Raw genomic sequence first — 27,909 nt, 5'->3', positions numbered from 1 at the left:
AGCCTCACCATTGGTTGGGAAAGCTTTGAACCTCCGCATTTGAGTAGCTGTGGACTATGTAAGATGGGACCCTTCAGGGAAAAGAGGCAGCAGGGCAGGTGCTCACCTTTGCCTGATCTTGCCAATAGCATACATAGTTTCTGAGCCAGTGGGGGTGGCCTTGAGCATAGCCCATGCTACCCTCAGTGGGTTACTTTTGCCATTTTCCGTGCCCTTTTGACAGCCCCAGGGGGCAGTACCAGCGTTTGTACTGCCAGTTCAGGCACCAGGAAATGCGGTGGCAACTGAGCAAGGCAGGTGGTTGCAGCTGCTTGGAGCTGCTGCAGGTGCAGGGGAGCCTTGTTGAATCCATGAGTGAGAAAGGGCTTGTGGGAAGAACGTCAGGTGGGCTTGGGGAGGGGTTGACTACCAACCAGTTGCACCTTTTTTCTCCACCCACCCTTGGGAGGTGCCAAGAATTTTCTTGATTGGAAATAGGTAGCAGAGTCACATTTGAATCACATGGCTTGTCTCCAGTACCAAAGCATTGTAGAGGGAGAAAGTTAATCAGCATAGATTACTATGACTACAATGGCCAAAAGAGATAACCATATTTTTAAAAATTGGCTTGCCATCCTCAGTTGGCATAGCTTGCAGATACCACTGTGGGGACCACTGTAAGGTACGATCAAGGTATTGGGGTGGGAGCGACAAGAAGAACGTCAGCTAGTCCTTACTGGTGTGTTCTTCTCCCCTAGTCTAGAAGCGAGGAGAGGGTCATACAGCACAAGCTGATGTGTGTGTGTGTGTGTGTGTGTGTGTGTATGTCTTCTCACTTGCCCCTGCTGACCCTCCGTGCTATCACTGCCTTTCCTGAACAGGTTCTCTGGACCTCTTACCTGTTTCCCCTGAAAGGACATAATAAACCCAGTTCCTTTTTAACCTGTCTGTCCCCCATTCTGAAACACTCTCGTACTTCCTTTCTCTGCTGCCCATCATCTGCCTCTTCCCCAGCCCTCCGAGAGGGAATTTGGTCTGTTTTCCTCTACTTTACTTAACGGCAATTTCTACAGAGTGGCTCTGATGGGCAAGAGAGAAACAAGGCCTTGCCTTAGGAGGAACCAAGTTGTTCCAATCCCCACCAAGAAACCCTCCCGAGGACCAGAAGCCTTAAGTGCTAGTCCTTATTCCCTCTTTCTTCCTCCTTCCCACAGAAAATGTGTTCTGAGATACATGTTCCGAATGGTGAGGGTGCCCCGGGGGTCCTCTTTGGGGGCGTTTATCGCCGGCCTTTTGGGGGTCACACAGTTCCTGAAACCCCGGGGAAGGGAGGGTTCGAGTGACATTCGGGAAGATGGTTGGCGCAGGCTGGCGGTCTGTAGAGCATCTTTCTGGGGGCGGGGGAGGAGGACGCCCGCCCCACTCTACGTGGGTGGTCCCGCGCTGCCCGGGTGGGGGCGGGGCCAGAGTCACGCAGCCAGGGGAGGAGGGCGGAGCATGCGGTGGGCGTGTGGTCTCCTTATAAGGACCTGCAGAGCCCGGCTCCTGGGAGCGCGGGATCCCCGAAAGGAGTGCACAGGTTTGCTGGTCGTAAGATGCACGTGCGTGGTCTTTTCCTTTCTCCCTGTCACCCATCTCTAGCGTGGAGTTACTAGAAGGGGGTTTCCTGTGCTCTGGTGAAAGGTGGTGGGGTGGAACGCTGGTTGGGGCAAGGAGTATTTACAAATCAAAAGGAGCTGGTCCCAGTCACCTCTAGCCTGAGGGAAGATTGTATGTGTGCCTTCACACTTCAAAATTAGCCCTCCAGATCTAGCTTCTGATGGAGCAAAAAAAAATTTAAACTTGTGACATGGAAGGAAAATATCACTTTTTTCCCCTAAAGCGCCCCCAAAGCACTGCTTAAACAGCTCTTCCTGAATCATGACAATCAAAACGCAGCTTATGCCAGAATGTAATTCTGGCTGGGTATCCAGAGTTTACTCCCCTTTCCAAGTTTATTTCAAGAGAAACTAATTTCCAGGCGTTTATGTTTGGATCTTAGGATAATTCTCATTCTTGTGCCTGCTCTTTGCCTTCTCCCTCCTCCATCAAAATGACATACACCTTTGTCACACAGATGTTGTTTTGGATTTCAATAGAGTTAATTTCTTAATAGAAAATGAATGGTGAATAGGAAGGCTATTGAGCCAGGAGAAAGCTCATTGTGCAAAGAGCAAACGTGTGTGTTATCAAAACATGTAGGTTATCTAAAGTAAGTTTAGAGTTTTAAAAAGCGTGATTTGGACCCCATCTCATATCTGAGATCTCTCATTTGGGAGAAGGGGGAAGGGTGTAAATTACCGTGTAACTGATATAGGAAAGTGTACATTGGAAAGAGGGAAGAGGTTGTGATTTCCCTGGTAAAAAGTGAGGGAGGAGCTGCCAGTGTGGATCCAGCTGCTCTGGAGTTTGTTGGCTTTTTTAAGTTTTTTATGGTGGTTGGTGGGGGATGTGTTTTATTTTGTGTTTGAGGCATTCTGTAGAACATCAGGGATCTTAGTGAGAATGTGGAGACCCACTAAATTAAGGAAAGACTAGTGCTTTAAATAACTTATGACAGAGGAGAGGTATTGGTGTATGAGACTATGTACAGTTCTGTGTAAGTAGCATTCACCTATTTGAACTGTTTCCAAATTGTCACTGGTTGGTAAATAATACGGTGAATAGTGTATATGATCCGTGTCACGTTTGACACAGCCTAATAATTATGTATAAACCTGGCCTGTCTCACTGATATGTAGTCACTCTAGTGATAAGGTACGAATGTACTTGAATCCATTGTGGGAATGAGCTAGACATTTGAAAGACTTAAACAATGATAGTCGTTGACTTCTTCTCCTTCCAAGAACTGCTCAGTGAGTAAGCAACTCCCTGTGTTTAAGGCTGGGTTTGGAAGAGTTAATGTCCTTCTGATAGGAAACTACTTGTCCAGGATATTCTAGAGTCTGCATTTCATCTTAAGTGATTTTTACAGATAAAACAAAACTCGTCTTCCATTGACAACACTAGGCACAACTGTGGAAGAACTGGCAAGAATCAACAAAGAAATGGAGTCAGTCAATACTGAGGTTGAAGAAAAGCAGAAGAGGCTCTTCCAGTTTACTTCAGCATTTGAAGAACTATCGCGAAGCCCTATGGCCTCCTTTAGTGACACAAATGTGAGACAAGATTTTCCTGAAGGGAGCCTGCTCCCAAAGGAAAAGTGGGAGGAACCATCCAAGAACAAAGAGAGTCAGCCTAGGAAGTATGCGATGGACCACGAATGTCCAGCAGCTGATCTTGAACGTGATCCTGTGCTCAATTATTCTGCAGGGCTGCTAGAGGCATCTGAGGCAAAGCAGGTTGAGACTGATACCCAGCACTTCTGCGGCTTAAAAAAATCTGCGGGTGAAAATTACTACAAGTCCCTGGAGAGCCCAAGACCTTATGTTTCCCCAATAAGAATTAAAATAAATCTTCAAGATTCTGATGAAGATGACCTTGTAATAGATGTACCTCCAATCATGCCTACTTCTAAGAAATCTAGACCATTTAGAGACTTCAGATATCAGAATATGGATGAAAGGCTACATATAATGCCCCCGGAGAAAAGAAACCTTCAAATTAGTGGCACAGAAGAGGAAAAAATAGATAAAACCCAGCTAGCCACACAAATAGATGATGACAATAACAAATTAGAACCACCCAAATCACTCATGAACAGCACACTGGATATTAAAAGTAACATAAAGATGTATAGTGTTAAAAACCACATTTCTAGGATGAGAAGCTTTGATGAGAAAAAGTATGTCTGTATTTCAGAAGAAAGTATATGTTGTGCACCTCTCAGTGACACAGAAATACAGAACAAAAGTCATAATGAGAGTTATGCGAAGAGCAAAAAACACATGAAAACAATTGATGATACTCGAAAAGAAGAAACTGAATGTCGGTGTTCAGCCAGCCAACCCCAAAGTTCTTATTCAGGTGAGCGCGCAAAAGACAGTGTGCTGAGCGTGCCAGACGATAGTCGAGACTTCACTACTTGTGAAGACAGTAAATTAGTTGAATTTGATTTTGATAAGGAGCATACTGAAGATGACACCCCCTCTGATTCGGACGACGCTCTGAAGGAATGTCTGCAAATTTTCAGTGAGTTCACTGAAAGTCAGGCTTGGAAGGGAGAGGCTGCTAAGCAGGTTGGTCAGGTTTTTTTTATCCTTGTTTTCCTAAATCTGAAGGAATTTCCCTTAAATACATATTCTCTATATATTCTAAACTCTGTAGGATACACACACACACACACACTATATAACATGTATATTATGTATATGTATATTCTAATACTTGTGATTAATAATATATTGGAATGACAAAGCAAAAACCTTGATAATTGGCCGTAGTGTCTTGCAGACTTGACAGTGTCCAGAGGCCCTGTTGCTACATACGGTAACTGGTAGTTGATTTCCCAAATTAGAGGAATCTTTTTTAGGAATCTCTGCATGTCAAATTATCCAAATTAAATTATTTTTTGTGAATTATTTCTTAGTAAGTCGTGCCGTATTTTGTAGCTTGGATTCCTGTGGCTCTTCAGGAAACATGCTGATTTGCCTTTACTATGCTGAAATTGAATAATTCTTATCTTTTTCCCACTAGGCTTCAGGAAAGCAAATGGAACTAGATATGCCGTATTACCAAAACGTTTCTGGACCAAAAAGGAGAATTGCACACATTGCCAAGTTTGATGTAAGTCATTTAGTTCCTTTCCCCTGGGGCACATTGTTTTAAAAAGTACGTACCTTGGCATTTGGAGCTTTAAGTATATTCTAGTACTTGTCTTGTTAGCCACCAGGGAGCACAAGTGAGCAGTCAATAAATTGATTCCTACTTAAACGAGCATTTTCCACATCCTTTGTTTTTTCCCCATTATCTAACATTTTCATTAAAAGCAGGTATATTATTGCATAGGCTTTTATCCGTAAATTAATACAGTTGATCCTCATTATTTGCGGATTTTGTATTTGCGAATTCGCCTAGTCAGTAAAATTAATTTGTAACCTTAAATTTGTGACCTTAAATCAAACTCGTTGTGCTTTGTGGTCCTTTGTAGACATGCCTAGTGTGCGTGCAAAAAAATTGAATTGCGGGTTGAGCACCTTCCCAGCTAACGTTGAACAAGGCAGCACTGGCTTCTTGTTTCAGCTCTCTTACTGTCTGCATATGTCCTTTTCTCAGTACATTTAGTGCCATGTTTCTTGTATTTTTGTGTTTTTACGTGGTGATTTCGCTGTTTAAAATGGCCTCCAAGTATAGTCTGTCTAGTGTTCCTCAGAGCGAGAAGGCGGGATGTTCCTTATGGAGAGAGTGTGTGTGTCAGATAAGCTTCGTTCAGGCATGAGTTACAGTGCTGTTGACCGCGAGTTCAGTGGGAATGAATCAGCAATATATGCTAGATAAAGTGTCTTTGAACAGAAACACACACACAACAAGGTTACGTATTGATTGGTTGACAAAAATGTAGTGACTGGCTCTGTATTTGCCCTGGGAGCAAGGGTTCAGGATTCGCTGATTCATTGTGTGGAACTCCATAGAACAGGACTGTGGTTTTTCAAAGTAATTTGCCTCTCTTGTAATTTATATTATAAACGCTGAAGTTCTTTTATGACAGGTAAAGAAGTTGAAGAAGCACTGCAGTGAGTAGTATCTTCCCCTCCCCCAAAGCCCCAGTAGATAGTTGTATGTCATTGCTGCACATCCTTCTAGTTGCTGTATGTGGGACGCGGCCTCAGCATGGCGGGAGAAGCAGTGCGTCGGTGCGCGCCCGGGATCCGAACTCGGGCCACCAGCAGCGGAGCGCGCGCACTTAACCGCTAAGCCATGGGGCCGGCCCCTGAGTAGTATCTTTTTAACACAAAAGCACTTTTTAACACAAACTATTTCTCTGCTCTCATCTCTTTGTTGCTTGTACTTGGTCCATACGAACGGCAGAATCTTCTGCGTGGCATAAAAAGATTTTACGCTTCCAAGTCACAAATAAGAACCTGAATTCCAGTTCTTCACAGAATAGTTGGATGTCATTGGGCAAGTTATTTAATTTCTCTCAGCTTCATTTTCTTTATCTGTGAAATGGAGATGTTGACTGCCTGCCTATCCCAGGGTCAGATATATGGGTACTTACTAAACTAGTGTCTTTTTCCTTCTCTCTCTCTTATGAAGAAAGTTTTTTGGAGGCATTATTTCCCTTTCATTGTGAGTGCTGTGGTGTTTATAGTTTTCATTTACTGTACTATATAACTTCCCCCCTCAGATTCTTATATTTAAATAATTGTTGGTTTCATCAGTGATTTTTTTTTTCCTTAAAATAAATTCTTAGAAATGGAAGTAACTGGACAAAAGGAGATAAAGATTTTTAAGATTTTAAAAGTATGTTGCCATATTGCCTTTCAGAAGGGTCGTGACAATTACAGTTCTACACAGTCTCAGGGTTCCCTCCCCATAAACCCTTACCAAAAATGGGTATTATAATTTTTTAAAAACCTGTAAATCTGGGTGAAATTTTATTTCCTTGTTTTCTGTTGCATTTCTTTGGTTACTAGTCAAGCAGAACATATTTCATGTGTTCCGTTCTCTTGCTGTAATGAATGTTGCTGTGGCGAAGTCTGATGCTAGCCTGCTGTTTCTCTTCATGGGTCTCCTGATACTGTGCCTGGTTACCTAAAGGATTCTTTCTTTAACTTTGAATTCCAGTAACTTTGGTAGGACATGTCTTATTGTTAGCTGTTTCATTAACTTTTTTACAGACAAAGTGTCCTTTTCCTATGAGATTTCATTTTTCCTCTTATTTCAGGAAAATTTTCTTAAATTATATACTTAAATAGTTGTTCAATTTTATCATTTCAGTTTGTGTCTGGGAATATTCCGATTATGTGTGTATTGGACACATACAGTGTTATAAATGTAGCTAATTCCAGAGAGCCTCTGTGCAGAAAGTGAAATTATGAATCTTATCAATTCTTAAAATCAGTTTTCTTTGTTTTATGTTGATACTCCATAGGTTCCAACCAGTAAAGAGATCATTAGCCCGTTCAGGGGACCAGGGCCCCCACTAATGAGTCCCGCTGGCATCCTCCCCGCCCAGCAGCAGGCAGAGCAGATAATGGCTGCCGTTAGGAGTGGGCAGGCCTTCGTTGCTGCCACTTCAGAGCAGAAGAAAAGTATGTGTGCGTGTCCAGCCTCTCAGACCCAAAGGAGAGCCTCAGGAGGTAGGAGAAAAATCTCTTTGTTTTTTTTAAATCAATTATGTAAGAAATGAGATTTTACCTTATTTTTAAAAATATTTCCTATGAAGTCCATACATTACCAATTATAGTTGAGTCAACCACATGGAGCTTTACATGAAATAATGTGATTAGCATAATATTTAAATCATTGATGTTGTTTATCCCTACATGCTAAGCAATAGATGGTGGGACTTTGCAAGCTTCTTACATGGAACAAGTGGCTGTATAAATTGTCTAAATTTTTTCTTCTAGATTATACTGGGGTTGGTTACTGGGATTTTTTTTTTGTATGTTTATATTTTGTTTTCTTCAGGAAAAAATATATATATTTTCAGCCTGTAAAGGAAATGTGAAATTTTGAATTGATTAAAATAAACTCTAATCATCTGAGGCTGATGTCATTAAAATTAACCTTTTCTTTTTTCCTCGTTCATTGAAATTTCTTAGAAAATGCACTTACATCGGACAGCCTTCATCTGGATGTAGTTCTTTCAAGGGAAAACCCAGTTGCAAAGCCAAGCAGGTCACACGTTCCTGTGAAGAGTATCGCTTCTTTTCCTGTAAAGGTATTATACACTGTCTGGAAGCTAGAATTTCATCTCGAATAACCGTCGTATGCTATCTACATACAGAACCCCTGGGAGAGTGGTTATAGTCTTCTTTCTGAAGATCCCTAATTCGGATAAACACAGGACCCATTAGGGAGAAATTTCGAAGTTTTTTTTGGTTACAGTTAGATATAGTTATTTTCATTTTATGATGGATTTGTGTCTCTGTGTCACTTTCAGCTGTTTTGTTTATCCTATCCTTGGAAATATTAGACTTTTTTTTTAGGCTATGATTAAGCCTCCTTGTCAACTTTTTTCAAAGGAAAGTTTCACATTGGAAATATACCTTTCAATCGACACCCAGTGAGGGGTGTATATGTGTATGTGAGAGAGAAAGAGACAGACAGACAGACCATTGGTAAATAATGCCATCAGTGATGTAATAGCACAACCTTACCTCCTTCGTAATTTCTCTCCCACTTGTGGCAATGACTTTTTTTTTCTCTGTACCAAGTATTCTTTAGCAGAAAACTACCTGCCGGTTTTAAGACTTTCTCCTTCCCTAAAATTCCTTTGTGCTACAAGGGAACAACTACCAAGAGGTGTAATATTGACTTTTTTCCCCAAAAAAGTGAGGCAGATTAACTCATTCTGGAATTCTCATAGTCTTATGAGTCCTTCAAAAGGAGTGCTAAAATTGTGTATAGTTGGGATCATTTTAATGTTGAGTATGCACAAATCCTTCATAAATTTTATTTAAGTCTGAGCATTTTTTTTAGTGAATTGGTAACTGAAAGACATTGAAACATATATTTGTTTTAAGAAGAGTAAACTGCAAACTTTCCGCTATGCTGATCAGAGGACCAGATCTCAGCCCTAAAATTCTGGGTGTGGAACCAGTGGAATGATTAGATGAGTAATCAAATCCGCTGTAAGGGTGTATATACAGGTAGCAGCGCTCACTCAGCAGCTGCACTTCTCCCTTTTGTGCGTGTAGGTAATTTTGTACCTTGTATTTATTCTACTTTTAACGAATTGAAAACTTGAAATTATTTTTTAATTTAATTTTGATATAGAACTTACCTAATTACTTCTTTCATATGCATAGTAGGAATGTTAAACAGAAACACACCTGTTCTTCTTTTCTCTAATCAACAATTCTGCATTTAACAAGATGCCGAGATATAAGGTGGCTCATGGGAAGCGGACTTTCGTAACATCGGAATCCTCTTCCAAAGTTCCTGATGAAGTAAGACAACGCTATGTCAACCTCTTTTTTGAGAAGTATTTGAGAGTTTATAAAACAGAGGATGAGGCTTTTAGCAAGGTGAGTACTGATACTGTAATTTATCTGAAGATACACACACACACACACACACGCATAGAAACTATTGTATTGAATAAAAAACTCATGGGGCCCTATTAGCAAACAACTTGATTCATTTTCTCTCCACTGCTTTTGGGAAACCAGGCTGTGAGACCAGTTCTTGGAAGATTTTTCTGGTCTTCTTAAGTTGTAAAAAGTACTCTGGTTATTTCTAGTGACAAAAACTGTCTTAGTCCCATGATTCCATATCAAGGCCAGTAGTATATTAATCTGAGTAGTGTTTCCCTCCTTTTATGTAGGGCATGTACTGTCTAGTGAGCCATAGTCCCTACCACTCCCTATTACTTACACCTACTTGTGTTCATTTATGGGTCATGCCTGGTCTCTTGGAGGCACCTGTGTTTGCAATTTCTACTCAAAACCTTTTTTCCAGATTGAAACCTTTTAAATCAGTGGTAATAACTGTAGCTCCCACTCCCATGCTTATCTTCAAGAACCCATGTGGACTGGGTAAGTAATAAGGAGTGGTGGGGACTATAGCTCACTAGACAGAATAAGTCCCATCTAAAGGGGCAGAGACACTACTCAGCTCCATCTTATTACTGCAGTTTGGAAATTCAAGTCAGATATTTATGCATTTCTGATCTTTCAAGAATTTTTGTGTTAAAATCTCTATTTTAAACCCTGTTAGACAAACACTTGCCTGAGCGCTAGATTTGGGCTTAGTGCTGCCATTCCTCTGACTGAGGCTAATTCAGATTGCCCTGGAGGTTATAAAAAGGACCATGGGTGGATGCAGCAGGAGACAGGTTTCAGGTCGATACGAGGAAGACCTTTATAATGATATGCTGTCCCTAAAGCAGCTACTTCATGAAGCGGCGAGCTGCCAATTGCTGGAAATGTTTGGGATAGAAGCTGAGTTGTCACAACAGGAGATTCCTGCATTAGGAGTGAGGAAGGACTAATTTAAGGATTCTCTTTATTGACAGCTGTACTGAGATATAATTCACATACCCTATAATTCACCTATTTAACATGGACAGTTCAGTGGCTTTTAGTGTGTTCACAGAGTTGTGCAACCACTACCATCAATTTTAAAACATTTCCGTCACTCCAAAAAGACACCCTTTAGCTGTCACTCTCTCAACCATCCATATTTCCTAGCTGTAGGCAAGCACTAATTTACTTTCTGTCTCTATAGATTTGCCTATTCTGGACATTTCATTAAAAAGGAATCATATAATATGTGGTTCTTTTGTGACCAGCTTAATGTTTTAACTTACCATAATGTTTTCAACAATTCTCCATGTCATAGTGTGTATCGTTACTTCATTTCTTTTTATTGCCAAATAATACTGTTTCATGGATATACACGTTTTATTCATCCATTCAAGTTGATAGACATTTCGGTTGTTTCCATTTATTGGCTATTATTAGTAGTGAACATATTTGTTCACTACTAATTTTGTGTGGGCAAATGGTTACATTTCTCTTGAGCGTATGTCTAGGAGTAGAATTTATTGGGTCATATGCTGATTTTGTATTTATCTTTTTGAGGAACTACCAAACTGTTTTCCCAAGTGGCTGCACCATTTTACGTTCCCACCAGCAATGTATAAGGGTTCCACTTTCTCCACATCCTTGTCAACACTTGTTATTGTCTGTCTTTTTGTATAGCCATCTTAGTGGGCATGAAGTGATATCTCATTGTGGTTTTGATTTGCATTTTCCTAATGACTGATGAGGTTGAACATATTTTCATGTGCTTGTTGGCCATTTGTATATCTTCTTGGAGAAATGTCTATTCAAATCCTTTGCCCATGTTTTGAGTTACTTGTCTTTTTATTGTTGAGTTGTAAGAGTTCTTTATATGTTCTCGCTACAAGTCTCTTAGCAGATATAACATTTGCAAACATTTTTTCTTTTCTATGGGTTATCTTGTTAGTTTGTTGATGGTATCATTGGTAGCACAAAAAAATTTTCATTTTGATATATTCCAGTTTATTTATCTTTCTGTTGTTGGCTTGTGCTTTTGCTATTGTGTCTAAGAAACCAAGGTCACAAAGATTTATTCCTATGTTTTTTTTCCTGAGTTTTACAGTTTTAGTTCTTACATTTAGGTATATGATCCATTTTGAGTTGATTTTTGTCTAAGGTGAGGGGTAGGGGTCCAAATTCATTCTTTTGAATGTAGAGATCCAGTTTTGTCATAGCATCATTTGTTGAAAAGATTATTTTTCCCCATTTAATTGTCTTGTTACCTTTGTCAAAAATCAGTTGGCCATAAATATAGGTGTAAATGACCATAAATTCTGGACTCTGATTCTATTTCATCAATCTTTATTTCTATCCTTTGCCAGTACTGCACAGTCTTAATTACTGTAGCTTTGTAGTAAGTATTGAAATTGGAACTGTGAGTCCTCCAAATTTGTTCTTTTTCAAACTGTTTTGGTCCCTGACATTTCTGTATAACTTTTAGGATCAGCTTGTATTTCCTGCAAAAATCTCCAGTTAGGATTTTGATACAGATTGCTTTGAATCTGTAGATCAATTTGTGGAGTGTTATCATTTAACAGTATTAAGTCTTGTGAACCATGAACATGGGATGTCTTTCCACTTATTTAGATCTTTTAATTCCTTTCAACAGTTTTGTAGTTTTCAGAGTACAAGTCTTGAATTTTTGTTAAATTTATTCCTAGGTATTTAAATCTTTTTAATACTATTGTAAATGGAATTATTTTTATAATTTTCAGATTGTTCATTGTTAGTGTATAAAAATACAATTGACTTTTTATCTTGTATCTTGTAACCTTTCTGTACTAGTTTATTAGTTCTAATAGCTTTTTAGTGAATTCCTTGGGGTTTTTTTTTATACTAGATCATATCATCTGCAGACATAGTTTTACTTCTTCCTTTCCAATCAGGATACCTCTTATTTCATTTTCTTGCCTAATTTTCCTAGCACAAACTTCCAGTACAACATTGAATACAGGCGGTAAGAGGGGGCCTCCTTGTCTTGTTCCTTCCTTAGAGGGAAAGCTTTCAGTCTTTCTCCATTAAGTACGGTGGTAACTGTGGGGTTTTTTTTACGTGTGGTTTATCAGGTCAAGAAAGTTCCCTTCTATTCCTAGTTTAAGTATTTTATCATATTGGATTTTGTTAAATACTTTTTTCTTCATCTCTTGAGATGTCATGTAGTTTTTGTCCTTTATTCTATAAACGTGGTATATTACATCGATTGATTTTTGGATGTTAAACTAACGTTATATTCCTTGGATAAACCCTGTTGGTCAAGATGTATAATCTTTCTTTATATGTTGCTGAATTCAGTTTCCTAGAATTTTATTGAGGATTTTAGTGTCTGTATTCATCAGGTACACAGATATTGGTCTATCGTTTTGTTTTTTTAAAATATAATTTATATTTTTATTGTGATAAAATGTACATGACTTAAAATTTACCATTTTAATCATTTTTAGGTGCACAATTCATTGGTGTTGAGTACATTCACAATGTTGTTTAACCATCAGCACTCTCCATTTCAGTAGCTTTTTCTTCATCCCAAACAGGGACTGTGTACCTGTTAAAGAACAACTCCCCATTCCTCTCTCCCGCCAGCCCAGGGTCACTTCTATTTTACTTTCTGTCTCTATGAATTTGCCTATTTTAGGTACTTTATATAAGTGGACTCATAAGGTATTTGTCCTTTTGTGTCTGGCTTCTTTCACTTAGCATGGTGTTTTCAAAATTCATTCATATTATAGCATTTATCAGAATTTCATTCCTTTTGACAGCTGAATAATATTTTATTGTATGTATATACCACGTTTTTTTATCCATTCATCTGTTGGTGGACATTGTAGTTTTCTTTGAGTCTCAGGGTTATATTGGCCTCATAGGGTGAGATGGAAAGTGTTCCCTTTTATTTTTTGGAAGATTTTGTGAATGATTGGTATTCTTTAAATGTTTGGGAGAATTTATCAGTGACGTCTTGGCTTTGTGGGAATTTTTTTTTAAATTACTAATTTATATCTAGTTGTAGGTCTGTTCTTGAGTCAATTTCAGGAGATTTGTCTTTCTAGGAATTTTCCCATTTCATCTTAATATGTTGGCATATAGCTAGTCATAGTAATTCTTTTTATTTCTGTAAGTTCTGTAGTGGTGTCCTCTCTTTTCTTTTTGATTTTAGTAATTTTGAGTCTTCTCTCCCTTTCCTTGGTCAGTCTAGCTAAAGTTTTGTCAATTTTGTTGATCTTTTCAAAGAACCAACCTTTGATTTTGTTGATTATCTCTATTTTAAAAAATTCTTCATTTCATTTATTTCTACTCTATATTATTTCCTTCCTACTGTTTTTTTTTGGGGGGGGAGGGAGGGGGATTAGTTTGCTATTAAAATTCTAGTTTCTTAAGATGGAAGGCAACGTTATTTATTTGAGCTCTTTTTAATACAACCATTTACAATATTAATTTTCCTGTAAGCACTGCTTTAGCTGCATTTGGCATGTTGTGTTTTCATTTTCATTCTTCTCAAACAACTTTTTAATCTCCCTTGTGATTTTTTTCCTTGACCCACTGGTTATTTGATAGTGTGCAATTTAATTTCCACATATTTGTGAATTTCCCAAATTTCCTATTGTTGATTTCTAATATAATACATTGTGGTCAGAGAACATACTTTGTATGACTGCAGTCCTTTTAAATTTGTTGAGGATTGTTTTATGGCCTAACATAAGATTTGTCCTGGAAAATGCTCCATGTGTACTTGAGAAGAATGTGTATTCTGCTCTTGTTGCATGGGGTGTTCTATAGATGTCTATTAGGTATAGTTGCTTCATAGTGTTCGAGTCATCTGTCTTCTTCATGATCGTCTGACTTGTGTCCATTAGTGAAAGTAGGGTATTGAGGTCTCCAACTCTTATTGTTGAGTTATTTTTCACTTCAATTCTGTCAGTTTTTGCTTTGTGTATTTCGGTGCTTTGTTATTAGATGAGTATTTGTTTATGATTTTTATGTCTTCCTGATGGATTGACCCTTTTATCCATACAAAATGTCTTTCTTTATCTCTAGTAACTTTTGTTTCAGAATCTGTTTTGTCTGATATTAGTATAGTCACTCCAACTGTCTTTTAGTTACTGTTTACAAAGTATATATTTTTTTCTTCCTTTCAACCAATTTGGTCTTTGATTCTAAAATGTCTTTGAATTTAAACTGCATTTTGATTGGAGTATTTAATCCACCTACATTTAATGTAATGATTAATATCTAATAATATAGGATTTACAGCATCCATTTTGCTATTTGTTATCTATATATCTTGTGTCTTTTTATTTCCTCTATGATTACTGCTTTATTTTGTGTTAAATAGGTATTTTCTAGTGTACCATTTAAATAGCCATGTCATTTCTTTGACTATATTTTTTATTTATTTTCTCAGTGTTTGCCCTGAGGATTACAGTTACCATCTTAATTTATGGCCGTCTAATTCAGATGAAAAAGTCTTTAATTTCAATAGTATGGAAAAATTTTGCTCCAACATATCTCCATTTCCTACCCCCTTCTTTATACCATTACTGTCATACAAATTATATCATTCTATGTTATAAGCCCATCAACACAATTTTATAATTATTGCTTTATGCCATTGTCTTTTAAAATAGAAGAAAAGGATTACAAACGAAAACACATTTATTTTCCCTTTTATGTTTTCTTATGAAGTTACATTTACCAGTGTTCTTTATTTCTTCATGTGAATTCAGATTACCATCTAGTGTCCTTTTCAGACTGAAGGAACTTCTTATAGAATAGATCTGCTAGTGATGAATTTCCTCAGATTTTGTTTATCTGGGAATGTCTTAATTTCACCTTCATTTTAAAGAATTTATCTGGATATGGAATTCTTGGTTGACAGTCTTTTTCTTTCAATACTTTGAGATGTCATCCCAGTGTTTCCATGGTTTCTGATGAGAAATCAGTTTTTAATCTTATTGAAGGTTCTTTGTACATGTCATTTTTCTCTTACTACTTTTAAGATTTTCTCTTTGTCTTCAGCTTACGTCAGTTTGACTCTGATGTGTCTAGGTGTGGTTCTCCATGAATAAATTCTGCCTGGAGTTCGTTGGGCTTCTTGGATATATAGATTAATATTTTACATAATATTTGGGAAGTTTTGGCCATTATCCTTCAAATATTTTTTTCTGCTCCTTTATCTCTCTCCTCTTCCTCTGGATTTCCCAGTATGCATATGTTGATATACTTTATGGTGTCCCACAGGTGTCTAAGCCTCTGTTCATTTTTCTTTGTTTTTTTTTTTTCTTTCTGCTCCTCAAACTGAATACAGGTTTGCCCTGCTATCAAGTAGAGCATTCCTATGAAAACTTTCATAAACTGAAATGGCATAAAGCTAAGTAGTTATCATTCATTTATATGGGAAAAATTTTTGAGCATACTCAGACCCAAATATAGCCTACCAAAATAAATCAAGATAAAGCCAAGATGCTCACAGACACAGTTCAAAGCTATGGTGGCTTGACGCTGAGATGTTGAGTGTAGTTCCTGGGGAAGGAGCTTGGTGGCACCACTCTCACTACTCAGGGTGCATGCTGCCTCTGTAATAGTTCACTGCAAAACAAACACTGAATGTTATTTTTGCTTTTCGCCTTTTTTTGTAAGGTGATTTCTTTTGGTTAGTGAAAACAGGAAATAATGTCAGTCTTTCATAAAGCATAGTGGCGTAAAGTGAACTTTCAGATAGTTGGGGAAACTGGTAATCTCTACTGATCTATCTTCAAGTTCACTGATAACTTTTTCTGATAGCTCATATCTGTTGTTGAGTCTCTACAGTGAATTGTCAATTTTTGTACTTTGTACCTCCAAAACTTCTAAAACTTTCCTGTTTTTATAATTTCTCTTTATAGATGGTCTCTCTTTGGTGAGACATCATTTTCTTGCTTTCCTTTAATTCTTTAGACATAGTTTCCTTAACTTTTGATTATATTTACAATAGCTTACTTAAAGTCTGTGTTTACTAAGCCCAAAATTGGGGCTTTCTCTGGGACATTTTCTCTTGGCTGCTTTTTTTCCTATGTATGTGATAAATTTTCCTGTTTCTTTACGTATCTCATGATTTTTTGTTAAAATTGTACAGTTAAATAACAATAACTTGATATAATATAATTATAATATAAATATAATAACTGGTGTCAGATACATTTTTATTATTATTTTGTTGGGTGGTTGTTGTTTTTCTTGTTGCCACTTATTTAAATTCTATAGATTCTGTACTTCTTTGTATGGACGCTAATTTTATGGTAGCATTTTTTTTAAGTTCTTTTATTTTTTATTTTAGGCTAGCTTCATAGGGGTCAGTATAATTTAGTGTCAGTGTAATTTAGTGGTCAGCCAATGATTGGTTAGAAAAAGTTTCTTAAATGCATTATCCATATGTCTTCCACCCTTTGCCAAGGGAATCTATGTGAGGAGGCATGTCATCCAACTTGTTTCAGTTTATAAGACAGCCTTGGCTTTTTCTTCCTGCTTGTGCAGGGTTTCAAGGTCAGCCACTAGGGAGTGAAGGGGACCTTCTCTTTTCCTGGGTCTTTCTTGGGCCACCCTTTAAGCCCCAGGAATATGTCAGAGCTTTTCAAAGTTCCTTCTGGTCATCTAGTTCTCCAAGATTTCCTTGTAAACTCCTGGCCAGGTTCATGTTTGCCCAACTGAAATCGTAGCCTTAGGTTGCTGCTATATTGCCACCCAGTTGTTGTTGTTTTGATAGCACTCTGGGGATAGGGTTTTTTTCCCCCATGAGCTGAGCTCTTAGTCAAATTAAATACCCACGACACCCTGGGAAGAGAGATTTTCCAGGCAGCTGCTTGTTCTGACAAAATGTTGACAGTGCTCTGAGGTTGATGCTTTTAATGTAGCTCTAAAAGAGGTGTGTCCTCTATGTTGGCTACCAGGCTGCCAACTTGTTACAGCTGTGGTGCCACTAAGCTGAGAGGGAGGGGGAGTGGGAATAGCCTCAAGCTAAAATCGTACAGACCCCACTATCTTACAGAGGTTTAGCGGTTTCCCTTAGACAATTTTCAGTTTGTTCTGGGGCTTTGATTAATTGTCAGAGTTTTGAAATGATTGCTTTTGGTTGTTTTTGCCAGCATTTTTATCATTTTTGTGGGACAATGAAGTCGTGAAGGTTCTCGCCCTGCCATTCCGGAAGTCTGTCTCCTCTAGGATTCTATGTAGGTTAGAGAACAATGGCAAAGCAAAGAGAAGCAAAAAAGGAGCCTCTTACAGAGAAATGTTACCTTTTTCTTCTGTCTTTTTCAACATCTCTCTCTTCTCTATCCCTCCCAACCCCCATGGCTTCTCTCTGTGATGGCTTGGTATAGTGAGACGAGTCTTGGCTTTGGCATTGGGCACTGGGCACACCTGGATTCAATTACTAGCTGTGCAACAGTAAGCAAGATATTTACTCTTCTTGAGCCTCAGTTTTCCCATATAAATTGGTGGTGTTGGCACCCATTGTCATAGAATCACAATGAAGATTAAATGAGAAAACATTTAATGAGCTTATACCAAATCTGCACGTACTAGGTACACAATAAATTATTAATATACTATTTATTATTGTTATATTCCCTTTAGTTGTTTCTCTCATATTTCATTCCTTTTTTCTTTTACTGATGTATTGTAATGAGTCCTGGTATAAAAATAGTAATTACTAGTTTTAGAAAAGTAACTTATAGAAGAAAGATAATGAAAAGAAGATCATGTCTTCCCTTTGCTGTGTGATCTTAAGCAAATTATTCAGCTACTTTGAACCTTAGTTTCCTCACTTTTAAAGTGAGAATAACACTTATGTGCCTCTGATATGTTAGGGGCTTGCTTTGAGAATCAATTGAGTTCATGTACACTGTAGGCTTTGCACCATGCCCTTTATATAAATGTGCAGAGGCCTTTAGTTTATGAAGATAAGTATCTGGTTCTCGGGTTGGATTCGTGGGATTAGGTTTATTTTTTTTCTTTCCTTCTCAAAAAAACATAAACACAACATGTAAAATAATTTGCTTTTTATATGTGGTGCCATTTTTCCCCATCCCTTGAGTTAGAATAAATACTTTGCCATATTTATCCATTATATTGTAAATGACATATATTGTTCATAGACTTTGGATTTAATATTTTCATTTGATTATTCACTTTGTGATCTAGGCTAAAATAGAAGAAAAGGCCATTTATGAACGCTGTGGCAGTAAAAACATGTATGTGAACATAGCAATACATACTCTTAAAAAGCTGAGAAATCAAGGTAATTTTCAATTAATCAAGTAATAAGATAAAAACTTGTGAATTACAACTGATGCTGAATGTCTTTTCTTTGTTAGCAGGGTCATTTTTAGGTGTTTAAAGTTATATATTTTTAAAATGTTGTCTTGAGTAGAATGTGCAGGAGGCATTTTTGGTTGAAGATAACAAATTAGGTTTGAAATTGGATATATAACCTCATTGAAAGACGTTATCACTGAGATATTTAAATTTGGTTTTAGTTATAAGAGTAACTTATCTCATGTGGAATAGTATTTCTCAACTTTTCTTTTTTTAAATTTTTGTCTCCCTAAGAAATCTTTTTAGACATTGTTTTTTCTATCATCCCCCCCCCCCACACACACGCAATAAAATTAAGTGCTGAGGGATAATATTTTGTCAGGTAAGGTTGAGTTGTGGAGAGCCACATACTGTTGTAATATCTAAGATTTTTTTCATTCCTCCAGAGCCAATTTTGCTCCCTTGGGAGCAATACCACCCCATGAAGAATGCATAGAATAACTCAAATAAACTAGAAAAGCGTTGGGGAAAAAAAAAACAGCCCAAGACAACTGTTTCCCAAATCTCTTATATAGACTCTTCTACATATGACTGTAGAGAATGTATGTAATTTTAATAATTTTAATGACTGCAATAATTTATATATACATATAATTTGTCTAACTTTTATCACTGAATAAGGTATCATAGAGGTCTTTAGTCAGCTAATGTAGAATCTAGGTTAACATCTAGATCTATATCATACATCTTCATGGCTACATGATACTCTATTGTATAGAACCTATACTAGAGATATTCCATTATGTGGAATCTATGATATAGATGAACCACATGCATTTGAGTGTATGGGTTGCTTACATTTTTTTCTACCATAAATTCTGGGATCAGTATAAGTGTGGACTCCGTCATTTCCTCATGCCCGAGCATTTGTATCCTTAGCATAAATTCCTGTGCACAGAGAAGCTAGCAGAAGGGTCTGCATGTTTAAAATTGGTAACTATTGTTAACAGCCCCCAGAAAGGGTTTGTCCACTTACATTCCCCGCCAATAAGGTAGGAGTCTACATGTTTTTCCTCACACCTTGCTGAACTTTACCATTGATTCTCTCTTGGGATGCAAAGGTGTAGACCAAAAATAAAGTTATTTTCGTCTTTTTTTATTACTATGAAGTTGAAGACTTTCCTTTTTGTTCTTCTTCTTTCTCTCTCTTTAAATTCCCTGTTTGCATCCGTCTGCCCCCGTTTGTAATTGGCTTATTCATTTGGGACTTTCTGCCCCTTTTGTTCAGTTTGTCATGTGCTTCACCTTATTGGTGAAGTTTTTTTATAATATAGAAGTTATTTTCAGTGTGTAATCAGTCTCCTCCTTTTTGGGTTCTGGGTTTTGTGTCATGCTTAGAAAGGCTATTCCAATCTCAAGAATATAAAAACTGATCATCTATGATTTCATTATGGCATTTTCTCATGTACACTTTAAGTAGACTTAAATACATGTATTAAAATACACAAATTCTCTTAGCTTAGTATTTTTGTGGTATTTTAGCTTTTCCCTCTTCATATTAATGATAGCACACAGAGATAGAACATAGAGATCTGAGTAGATATTTTAAATATTCCCAAAGGAGGTAGAAATGGTTTGCAAGCTGTTACAGTTGTGGCAAATTATGATGTAAAACTCATTGACTCAAATTTAGACATACTCCATCCAGTATTTAAAATGTATTATTTTTGGCAAATATGAGATTCTGACCATTTTAGTAGTTCACAAGATTTAACTTGTTCCCCAACTTGGAACTGGTTATGAGGATGTTTGGTCTCACATGTTGTGTACTTGTTTTAAGATAGGAACAAGTATTTTACTATGCCATAGACCTTTTTGTGTGTGTGTGTGAGGAAGATAGGCCCTGAGCTAACATCTGTTGCCAATCTTCCTCTTTTTGCTTGAGGAAGATGGTCCCTGACCTACCATCTGTGCCTGTCTTCCTCTGTTTTGTATGTGGGATGCCGCCACAGCATGGCTTGATGAGCGCTGCGTAGGTCCACGCCTGGGATCTGAATCTGTGAACCCTGGGCCGCCAAAGTGGAGCACGTGAACTTAACCACTGCATCACCGGGCCAGCCCCCATAGACCTTTTTTATGTTGTATATGTTTTTATGAAACAGACAAGTTCATGATCTCAGGAGAAAAGCTCTTGTGTGTTTTAGATGTGTCAGGAAGCAGTAATGACAACAAGACAACTGGATTGAAAAAGAATGAAAAGAAAAATGGTAAGCTTTCTGTAATCATGATAGGTCCTTGTAATTGTTACCTTAAAGGGGAAGTAAATTTGATATAATGCAATTATTAAACTAATGTGTTTATGAAGGATCAGCTGCATACCATGCATATTTGATATCCTTTTTAAAAATTAGTACATATAGAAGAAAAAATAGACTTTTATTTAAGCAATATTTGGATTGACTTCTCAACGTGTTTTTTTCTTTTTTTTTTTTGATAACATATATCCGGTCAGCAAGAATAGTGCTTCTCAAACTTTACACGTATGAAATCGCCTGAGAATCTTGTTAAAATGCAGATTCTGATTCCATAAGTCTGGGAATAGCCTCAAAGCCTGATTTTATAACAAGCTCCCAGGAGCAGGGAGCTCGAGCAAAGGAGTTACTTGAATGTGGTTGTGTTTGAATAAAACCAGATGGTAGTGCTCCTCCTCTAAGAGAGCCTTATGTATAAGAAACGAAACAAAGTAGGTGCTTTTAGAATCTCCTAAGACTTCTCATACAGTAGAATTTTTCCTTTTACAAAGGGGTTTGCGAAAGAGTGTCTAGCAAATTCTGCTAGAGTTTTAAATAAGAAATTAGAGAAACTTTCTTAAGAATCCATTAGAGTGAGGGGATCCGAGCCTGGGTTAATGATGTTGGAAAGAGATCCTTGAACTTGAGCTGCTTTGCCCTTGTGCGAGTCATCATGATTCCAATTGTTTTCCGCTGGGAAGGTTTTCCACTGTTCCTATCTGGGCGAATGTTAAGAATCAATCAGCATGATTGGAACAGAAGACCTGGGTTTGTGCATCACCTGCGCTGCATAACCTGGGTCTCGGGTCCCCGCCTTTCTGAGCCTCATTTCCCTCCTCTGTAACAATGAAGTCAGTATATTCACCTTTCTAGGTTAATGCAAAGTTTAAGTCAAAATCCCTAGAGCAGTTTTTGGCAGCTGGTATACACCAGCTGTGACTGATACAGTTCTTCCTCTCTCTTCTTCCCGCCAAAGCAAAGAACGTCACGTAGTGCGGGGAATGACACTGATTTCTTTTGTTGTTGTTGAAGGATATGAAGACTTGGGTTCTTTTAGGCTACCACCTTACTTAACGTTAATCAGAATCCTACCATTTCATATCTGAAAGGGTTAGGAGACTGTTACCGCTACTTAAAAAGAAAAAAATGCTATTTAAATTTTATTAAACAGCGTTTCTTTGTTTTTAGTGCTCACAGGAATTAGTCTCTACAGACGTCTTAAAGACTACCTTCTAACTGAAGAAGACTTACATAAAAATAACTACCCCCAACCCAACCCTGACAAACCAGGAAGTGTTCTTTTAAACCCAAGCATGACAAAAACTCTTGTAAATGATGGTAAGTGGTTGGGACTGAAAATTATCCTTTCTGCCTCCTAAGACTAGACCCCTAACAGTTATTTCCTTTTCCATTCCATTTCATTTCGTTTCCATTGTCCAAGTACTTTATTTGCATGATCTATTTTATTAAATCTTCTTAGCAACCATTTCAGGTGGGTACTGTCATTACCTCCATTTAGGAGGCTCAGAGAGGTCAAATAACTTGTCACAGGTCACTCTGAAAATAAGTGGTGGAGCTTGGATTTGAACCCGAGGCGTCTGACTCTGGAGTTCCTATAGTTCACCACCATTCATATCCATGCGCAATGCCACGTTTTGAATACTTCACACTCTTTCTTTAGAAATTTTTACAAAAAGATTTATAATTAGTCTTATTATTTTGCATTTGCTCCAAATACTGGGCATAGTTAGCTGATATTCATCCCCAACCCCTCCAAAAAAAGAGAAAAAAGAGAAAAAAAGAATATTTAACATCATAACTGTGAAATCTTAGGTCCATTGGAGTTTGAAATACAGTTCTAGAAATATTTTTCAGTGACTAGAAAATACTTACCTTCATCTTTTGGATTTGAGAACTTCTTGCAGGACTATCCTCACCATTTGCTTTACTTTTTTTTTTTTTTTCCCCACCCTCTCAGTGGAAGGCAGTACCCTTAGCAGTTAAGAACATGGCTTCTGGGCCGGCCCTGTGGCTTAGTGGTTAAGTGAGCGCGCTCCACTGTTGGCGACCAGGGTTCGGATCCCGGGCTTGCACCGACGCGCTGCTTCTCTGGCCATGCTGAGGCCGCGTCCCACATACAGCAACTAGAAGGATATGCAGCTATGACACACAACTATCTACTGGGGCTTTGGGGGGAAAAAATAAATAAATAAAATCTTTAAAAAAAAAAAAAAAAAAAGAACATGGCTTCTGAAGGAGAAAGTTAGGCAAATGTGGTTTGGATGCTGGATAGGTCATTTGACCTCTCCCAGCCTCAGTTTTCCCATTCTGAATAGTGGGATAATGGTAGCTACCCCATCAGGCTGTTGTGAGAATCAGTTAAAAGAATGCATGTCGGGCCGGCCCCGTGGCTTAGTGGTTAAGTGCGTGCGCTCTGCTGGCGGCGGCCCGGGTTCGGATCCCGGGCGCGCACCGACGCACTGCTTCTCCAGCCATGCTGAGGCCACGTCCCACATACAGCAACTAGAAGGATGTGCAGCTATGACGTACAACTATCTACTGGGGCTTTGGGGGGCAAATAAATAAAAATTATAAAAAAAATAAAGAATGCATGTAAAGTGCTTGGCCCCATGCCTGCCTCAGAATCTCATATAGACACTCAGAAGAGTTGCTATCCTCACCATCAGAACCAGTCTGAGGGTTGTTAATAAAAAACAAATACTCATAAATGGGTCTAGCGAAAAGCCCAGCTATACTCTCAATGACTTAATAAACATACAGATCACTGTATGTCTGAAAGGGATAAAATAATGAAGAAGACATGGGTCCTATTCCAGTAGCTCCCGTGTCCTGGGGTAGATGACTAATCAAGTTGGCTATAGTCCAGTCGTGGTGCTAAAACCGCTGGCATTGGGCTGACTCTGGAGACAGGCAGGGGTCTGCCTATGTGTGAGGGTGCAGCCGGGGTGCAGGGAGCCGGTCACCCGCAAGTATTCCCTCGAGTAATCCTCTGTTTCTGTTCCTTCGTGATCACACTGGGTGTGTGCTCACTACGGATCAAGAATGCAAAGGTGAGACCCTGCCTTTGAGTCCCTTTTTCTTGTCTCCCCCATCTTTTCCTGAATAATTCTACCTCTTGTTCTGTTTCAGCTTCTAAGAAGATATGTCTTCGATGTGGGAAAATATATGATGTGACTTCCGGAGGCAGACACGGCAGCGGGGAGGAATGTAACTACCACTTCGGCGGAGTGTTGAGTCAGAAAGGCAAGTATTTGGTAGTTCTGTTTCATTTATTTGACACGCCAGTGCCACAGTTGTTCAGAGAAAAGTGGAGTAAAGAATTCAGTTCAATATACATTTGTTAAACGCAGTCCAGTAGAGAGACACTGGATCGACCGTGAAGTTTCAGTTACAAACACCTACTTCTGACCATCCCTTATTACCCTTGCAGCTCAAGGGCTCTGGAACTCGAAGGTGAGGACAATTCTTCTGCCTCTTTAAGACCTCAAGTCAATCAGCTACCTCCTGACTCACCTGCTTGCCACATGCCAGCATTGTGATAATTTCACTGCCAATAGCTTTAATTCCTTGCACTGAGTGAAGATGGACACTTGATTCCTCGCCCCACCAGCCACTATGTCTTTTCCAGCACAGTCAATTCCCTACAGTCCACTCAGCTGGGTTTTTTCCTACTTAAAGGAAAAACCTGAGCGCCATCGTTGTCTCACCTTTGTGCACCCTTTCATTTAAGCAGCATGCGCCTCTCATTTTTCTCCGTCTACAGCTTCTATCCCGAGCCTGTCTCTTCTCCACCACCCAGGTCCAAACCTTTGCCTCTGTCCTCTGTTACTGCAGCATCCTCCTTCCCGGTCTCACTGCTTCTACTGTGTTCTTTTCTCTCTCCACCACCCCCCACCCTATTTTTTACCCAACAACACCCAGAATCTTTTTTTTACATCACATTTCTATTCACGCTGCTCCACTGCTTTAATTAAAACCCTTCAATTCTTTTGTCAACCCTGCCTAATTTAGCCTCTGCCCCCCCATCTTCTAGCCTTTCCATTGTTGTCTTCTCCCAACGCTGGCCAACTTTCTGGGGCCGTCTTAACCTCTGTTCCCTCTGTTTTTCATGTGGCTGTTCCCTTCTTATCCTTTAGGTCTCTGCTTAAATATTACCTCCTCCAAGTGCTTTCCCAACCCCGCTATCTAAAATAGGCCCTGCCTCTTCTATCGCAGCTCCCTATCTCTTCCTTCACAGCACCTAACTACATTTTGTCATGATTTAGTAACTTATCTGCCGTCTCCAAAAGACTGTAAGCTTTTGGAGGAACCACCCATCTTTTTTTCTCCCTATTGTCTCCCCAGCACTTAGCATAGTACCTAATAGATAGGCCATCAATAAACATTTGGATAGACGGGTGGACAGATGAATTATTAACGTGGATGTGGACGTGAATACGGATGATATAGTAATAAATGCCATGAAGGAAATAAAGCAGAGCAAAGGAAATAGAGAGGAAGAGTGGGTACGATTGAGTGACAGAATAAATACATGAATAAATAATATAGTAAGGTAAACTCAGGCAAGTTTGACCCGCATGTTTAAAGCATGGAGGGCTTGGTTTTGGAGGGTGGGTGACTGTGAATTCTGAAGAAGAACAAAGAGGGAAGACACTGAACAAGAGTAAGTGTAGCAGGCAGACCAGCTGATCTAACGAGACCACACAGCGTAATGAACAGAACGGGCACTTTGGAGCCGGCAGACCTGAGATTTGGGGCTGTTTTTTCACCTGCTTTCTCTGAGATGTTAGGCAGTTTACCTAAGCTCCCTGAGGTTGTGTTACGACGTTCATAGAATGAGCTTTGTGTGGCAATTCAGTGAGCTGACAGGTCAGATTCCTCGCATATAAGGAATGCTCTGTTAATGCTGGTTCTCAGCCTCCCTTTCTCATCACTGGAGAAGGCAAGATAAAGCTATGTGGTGCCAAGATGAGATGAGTAATAAAAGGTTGGTAAAGCCAGAGCCTTCAGTGCCAGCCTAAAAAATTTGCGTTTGATCAGTAATGTATAAGTGAACAACTTGAGGAAAGTGATATAATGAAAATGTGCTTTGGGAAGATCAATCTAACCACACTGTATAGGAAAACTGGTGCAGAAACCACTGGAGGCAGAGCTATTTATTAGGGAACAGTTGGGAGAACATTACCTTGGGCCGTAGCGAAGAACGGCTCAGGGTGGATAAGAGTACAGATGAGATAGAAGATGGGAGGGGGATAAGAAAAGAGATATGAAAGTTTGGGATTATTGCTGTGAAAATGCAAAGTTCCTTCAGCAAGGGTGCGAAGGAAGGGGGCGTCAGGATTTTGGAGGTCCAGCCAAGGTTGGAGACAACATCTGTGTTGTGGTCTCAGTCTATGTGACTGGGTGATGTTTCTTGGGTCAGATCCACAGCTCAGATACAGGAAGGGAGAAGGTGGTAGTTGGACCCCATCATCTAGAGGGCTCCAGCAGAGAGAAAAGGTCAGGGAGTAGAAGATGTTGAGAGGATGGTTAAAGTGGAGTCAAAGCCCACCAGGAAGTGACGCCAGAGGGGAGCTGAGCGACCAGGGCAAAGGATGGAGGAAGGGGGGAGGAAGGAGATGAAAGGTGTTGAGTACATTGGTAACTGTAATTCACCTTCAGAGTGCAACCCCTAAGAACTCTGCTTCCAGGAGTCGATTTTCCTGTTCATTGTGTTAAATCTAAGTAACACGAGATCACTTGTACAGCAGAGTCCTTAAAGGGCTTTGAGGGTAAGATAAGACACATGCGCTGGGAGTCAGTCACTCCGCCTTGTTAAGCCTGCTTGTTTTGATTTTTATTTTTTGGTTGATTTGCAGTCGTCCGTGGCTTAGAAGCATGGTATAGCTGCTGTGAAGGTGGCCTTGAATCTCCTGGGTGTCAGGTTGCCAAGGTAGGGCGCATCGCCCAGAGTGCTGCTTATTTCAAACTGGAGTTGCTGCCTCCAGCACAGACCTTGGGGATCGATAAGCATTTGAAAGAATTAATTAGTTAATTTTCAGTTGATGAAATTTTTGTGAGCTTACTCGCTCTTGCAACAACATACAGCAATTGATTTGGCGATGTTTATTTCAGCTTCACGCTCATGACCAAAACGGAAGCCTAGACGGCTTCGTGAAGACTTTTGTCAAGCGCCCAGCCCACGACGGTAATCACGGTGTTTTTGCTGTGAATTGTGAGGTGGTAGGTTGGCTTTGTATCTTACCTTATTGCCGTATTTAAAACCGAATGATTGTGGAGAGCTCTATGTTGTACAAAGCACTTTTCTAGGCTTATCCCTCAATCCTACGTAGCTCTGTGATATTGTTCACGTATTTTCAGATGCAGCAACGGAAGCTGAAAAGAGTCGGCTGACTTGGCAGAACTTAGTAAGTGACAGAGCCAGGAACTGCTCCATGATCTTCTTGTTGTTTGTTTAACTTTTCTTTATATTTAACCAGTGGTGGTTCTCCTTATCAAACTGCTGAATTTATGTGGTTGGGAAATGTTATGAATACTACTGTTAGCCCCCAAATCAGCATAAGAGCTTTGATAAAATTTTTAAAACTATTGTTTATAGAGACAGTAAAATATTGATAGAGATTTATCTTTCTTTATATGAGAATCAATACCTAAAAGTGGGGAAAAAACAGAACTTGGAATCATGAGACCTGGGAAACGCCACCTCTTCCAGCTGAGGCCTCTGAGAAAGTCTCCTCTACGCTCTAATGTGTAAATTAAGGGGTTAACAATAAGTCCACAGTGACCGGGAGAGTCAGATACATTAACATACAGGAGAGCGCTTTGTACGTGTCAAACATCATGCCAACAGTTGTCTTTAACAAAACATATAAAATTAAAATTTTATTCCCTGCAGTATATTTAGAAAGCAGATTTATGGAGTTTGTTTAATTATAATAAATATTGAAGGGCAGTGTTCAGTTTTAAGCTTAGATCTTTAACTGGAAACAACGTAGGCTGCTTCTGGCTTAGAAATCAAACATCACTGCCGTATTGTCCTCCAGCAAGCCAGGATTATATAGCTATGAGGCATAACTGTATAGACCTTTTCTTTTTGTCACTCAACAAGGTCTATAACTGCATTG

The 27,909-nt window shown here is 38.9% G+C and overlaps 1 protein-coding gene across 2 annotated transcripts; it reads left to right on the top strand.

Annotated features, from left to right (window-relative positions):
- Positions 1-1,502: 1,502 nt before the first annotated feature.
- Positions 1,503-24,627, top strand: LOC131420143 (RNA exonuclease 1 homolog). 2 transcript variants are annotated; one of them, XM_058565925.1, is made up of 10 exons: positions 1,503-1,580; positions 3,028-4,196; positions 4,654-4,743; positions 7,052-7,259; positions 7,725-7,843; positions 9,000-9,152; positions 18,360-18,456; positions 20,678-20,740; positions 21,953-22,102; positions 23,915-24,627. In XM_058565925.1, exons 2-10 carry the CDS (start codon positions 3,066-3,068, stop codon positions 24,127-24,129), a joined length of 2,226 nt encoding a protein of 741 aa, XP_058421908.1. In that variant the 5' UTR covers positions 1,503-1,580; positions 3,028-3,065; the 3' UTR covers positions 24,130-24,627. The 2 variants fall into 2 exon arrangements, with proteins under 2 accessions (XP_058421908.1, XP_058421907.1); XM_058565924.1 differs by lacking the exon at positions 1,503-1,580 and having other exon boundaries at positions 1,589-4,196.
- Positions 24,628-27,909: the final 3,282 nt, after the last annotated feature.

The sequence above is a fragment of the Diceros bicornis genome, chromosome 22, assembly GCF_020826845.1.
Source record: "Diceros bicornis minor isolate mBicDic1 chromosome 22, mDicBic1.mat.cur, whole genome shotgun sequence".
Taxonomy (NCBI): Eukaryota; Metazoa; Chordata; class Mammalia; order Perissodactyla; family Rhinocerotidae; genus Diceros; species Diceros bicornis.
Note: the sequence above shows the minus strand (reverse complement) of the source record. Positions and strands in the feature narration are given on the sequence as shown.

Bases quoted from the DNA above. Each gene is read 5' to 3' on its own strand.
- LOC131420143 (XM_058565925.1), top strand. From the start codon at position 3,066: ATGGAGTCAGTCAATACTGAGGTTGAAGAAAAGCAGAAGAGGCTCTTC. The intron at 4,197-4,653 runs GTTGGTCAGGTT...TTTTCCCACTAG, and splicing joins AGGGAGAGGCTGCTAAGCAG to GCTTCAGGAAAGCAAATGGA. The intron at 7,260-7,724 runs GTAGGAGAAAAA...GAAATTTCTTAG, and splicing joins CCAAAGGAGAGCCTCAGGAG to AAAATGCACTTACATCGGAC.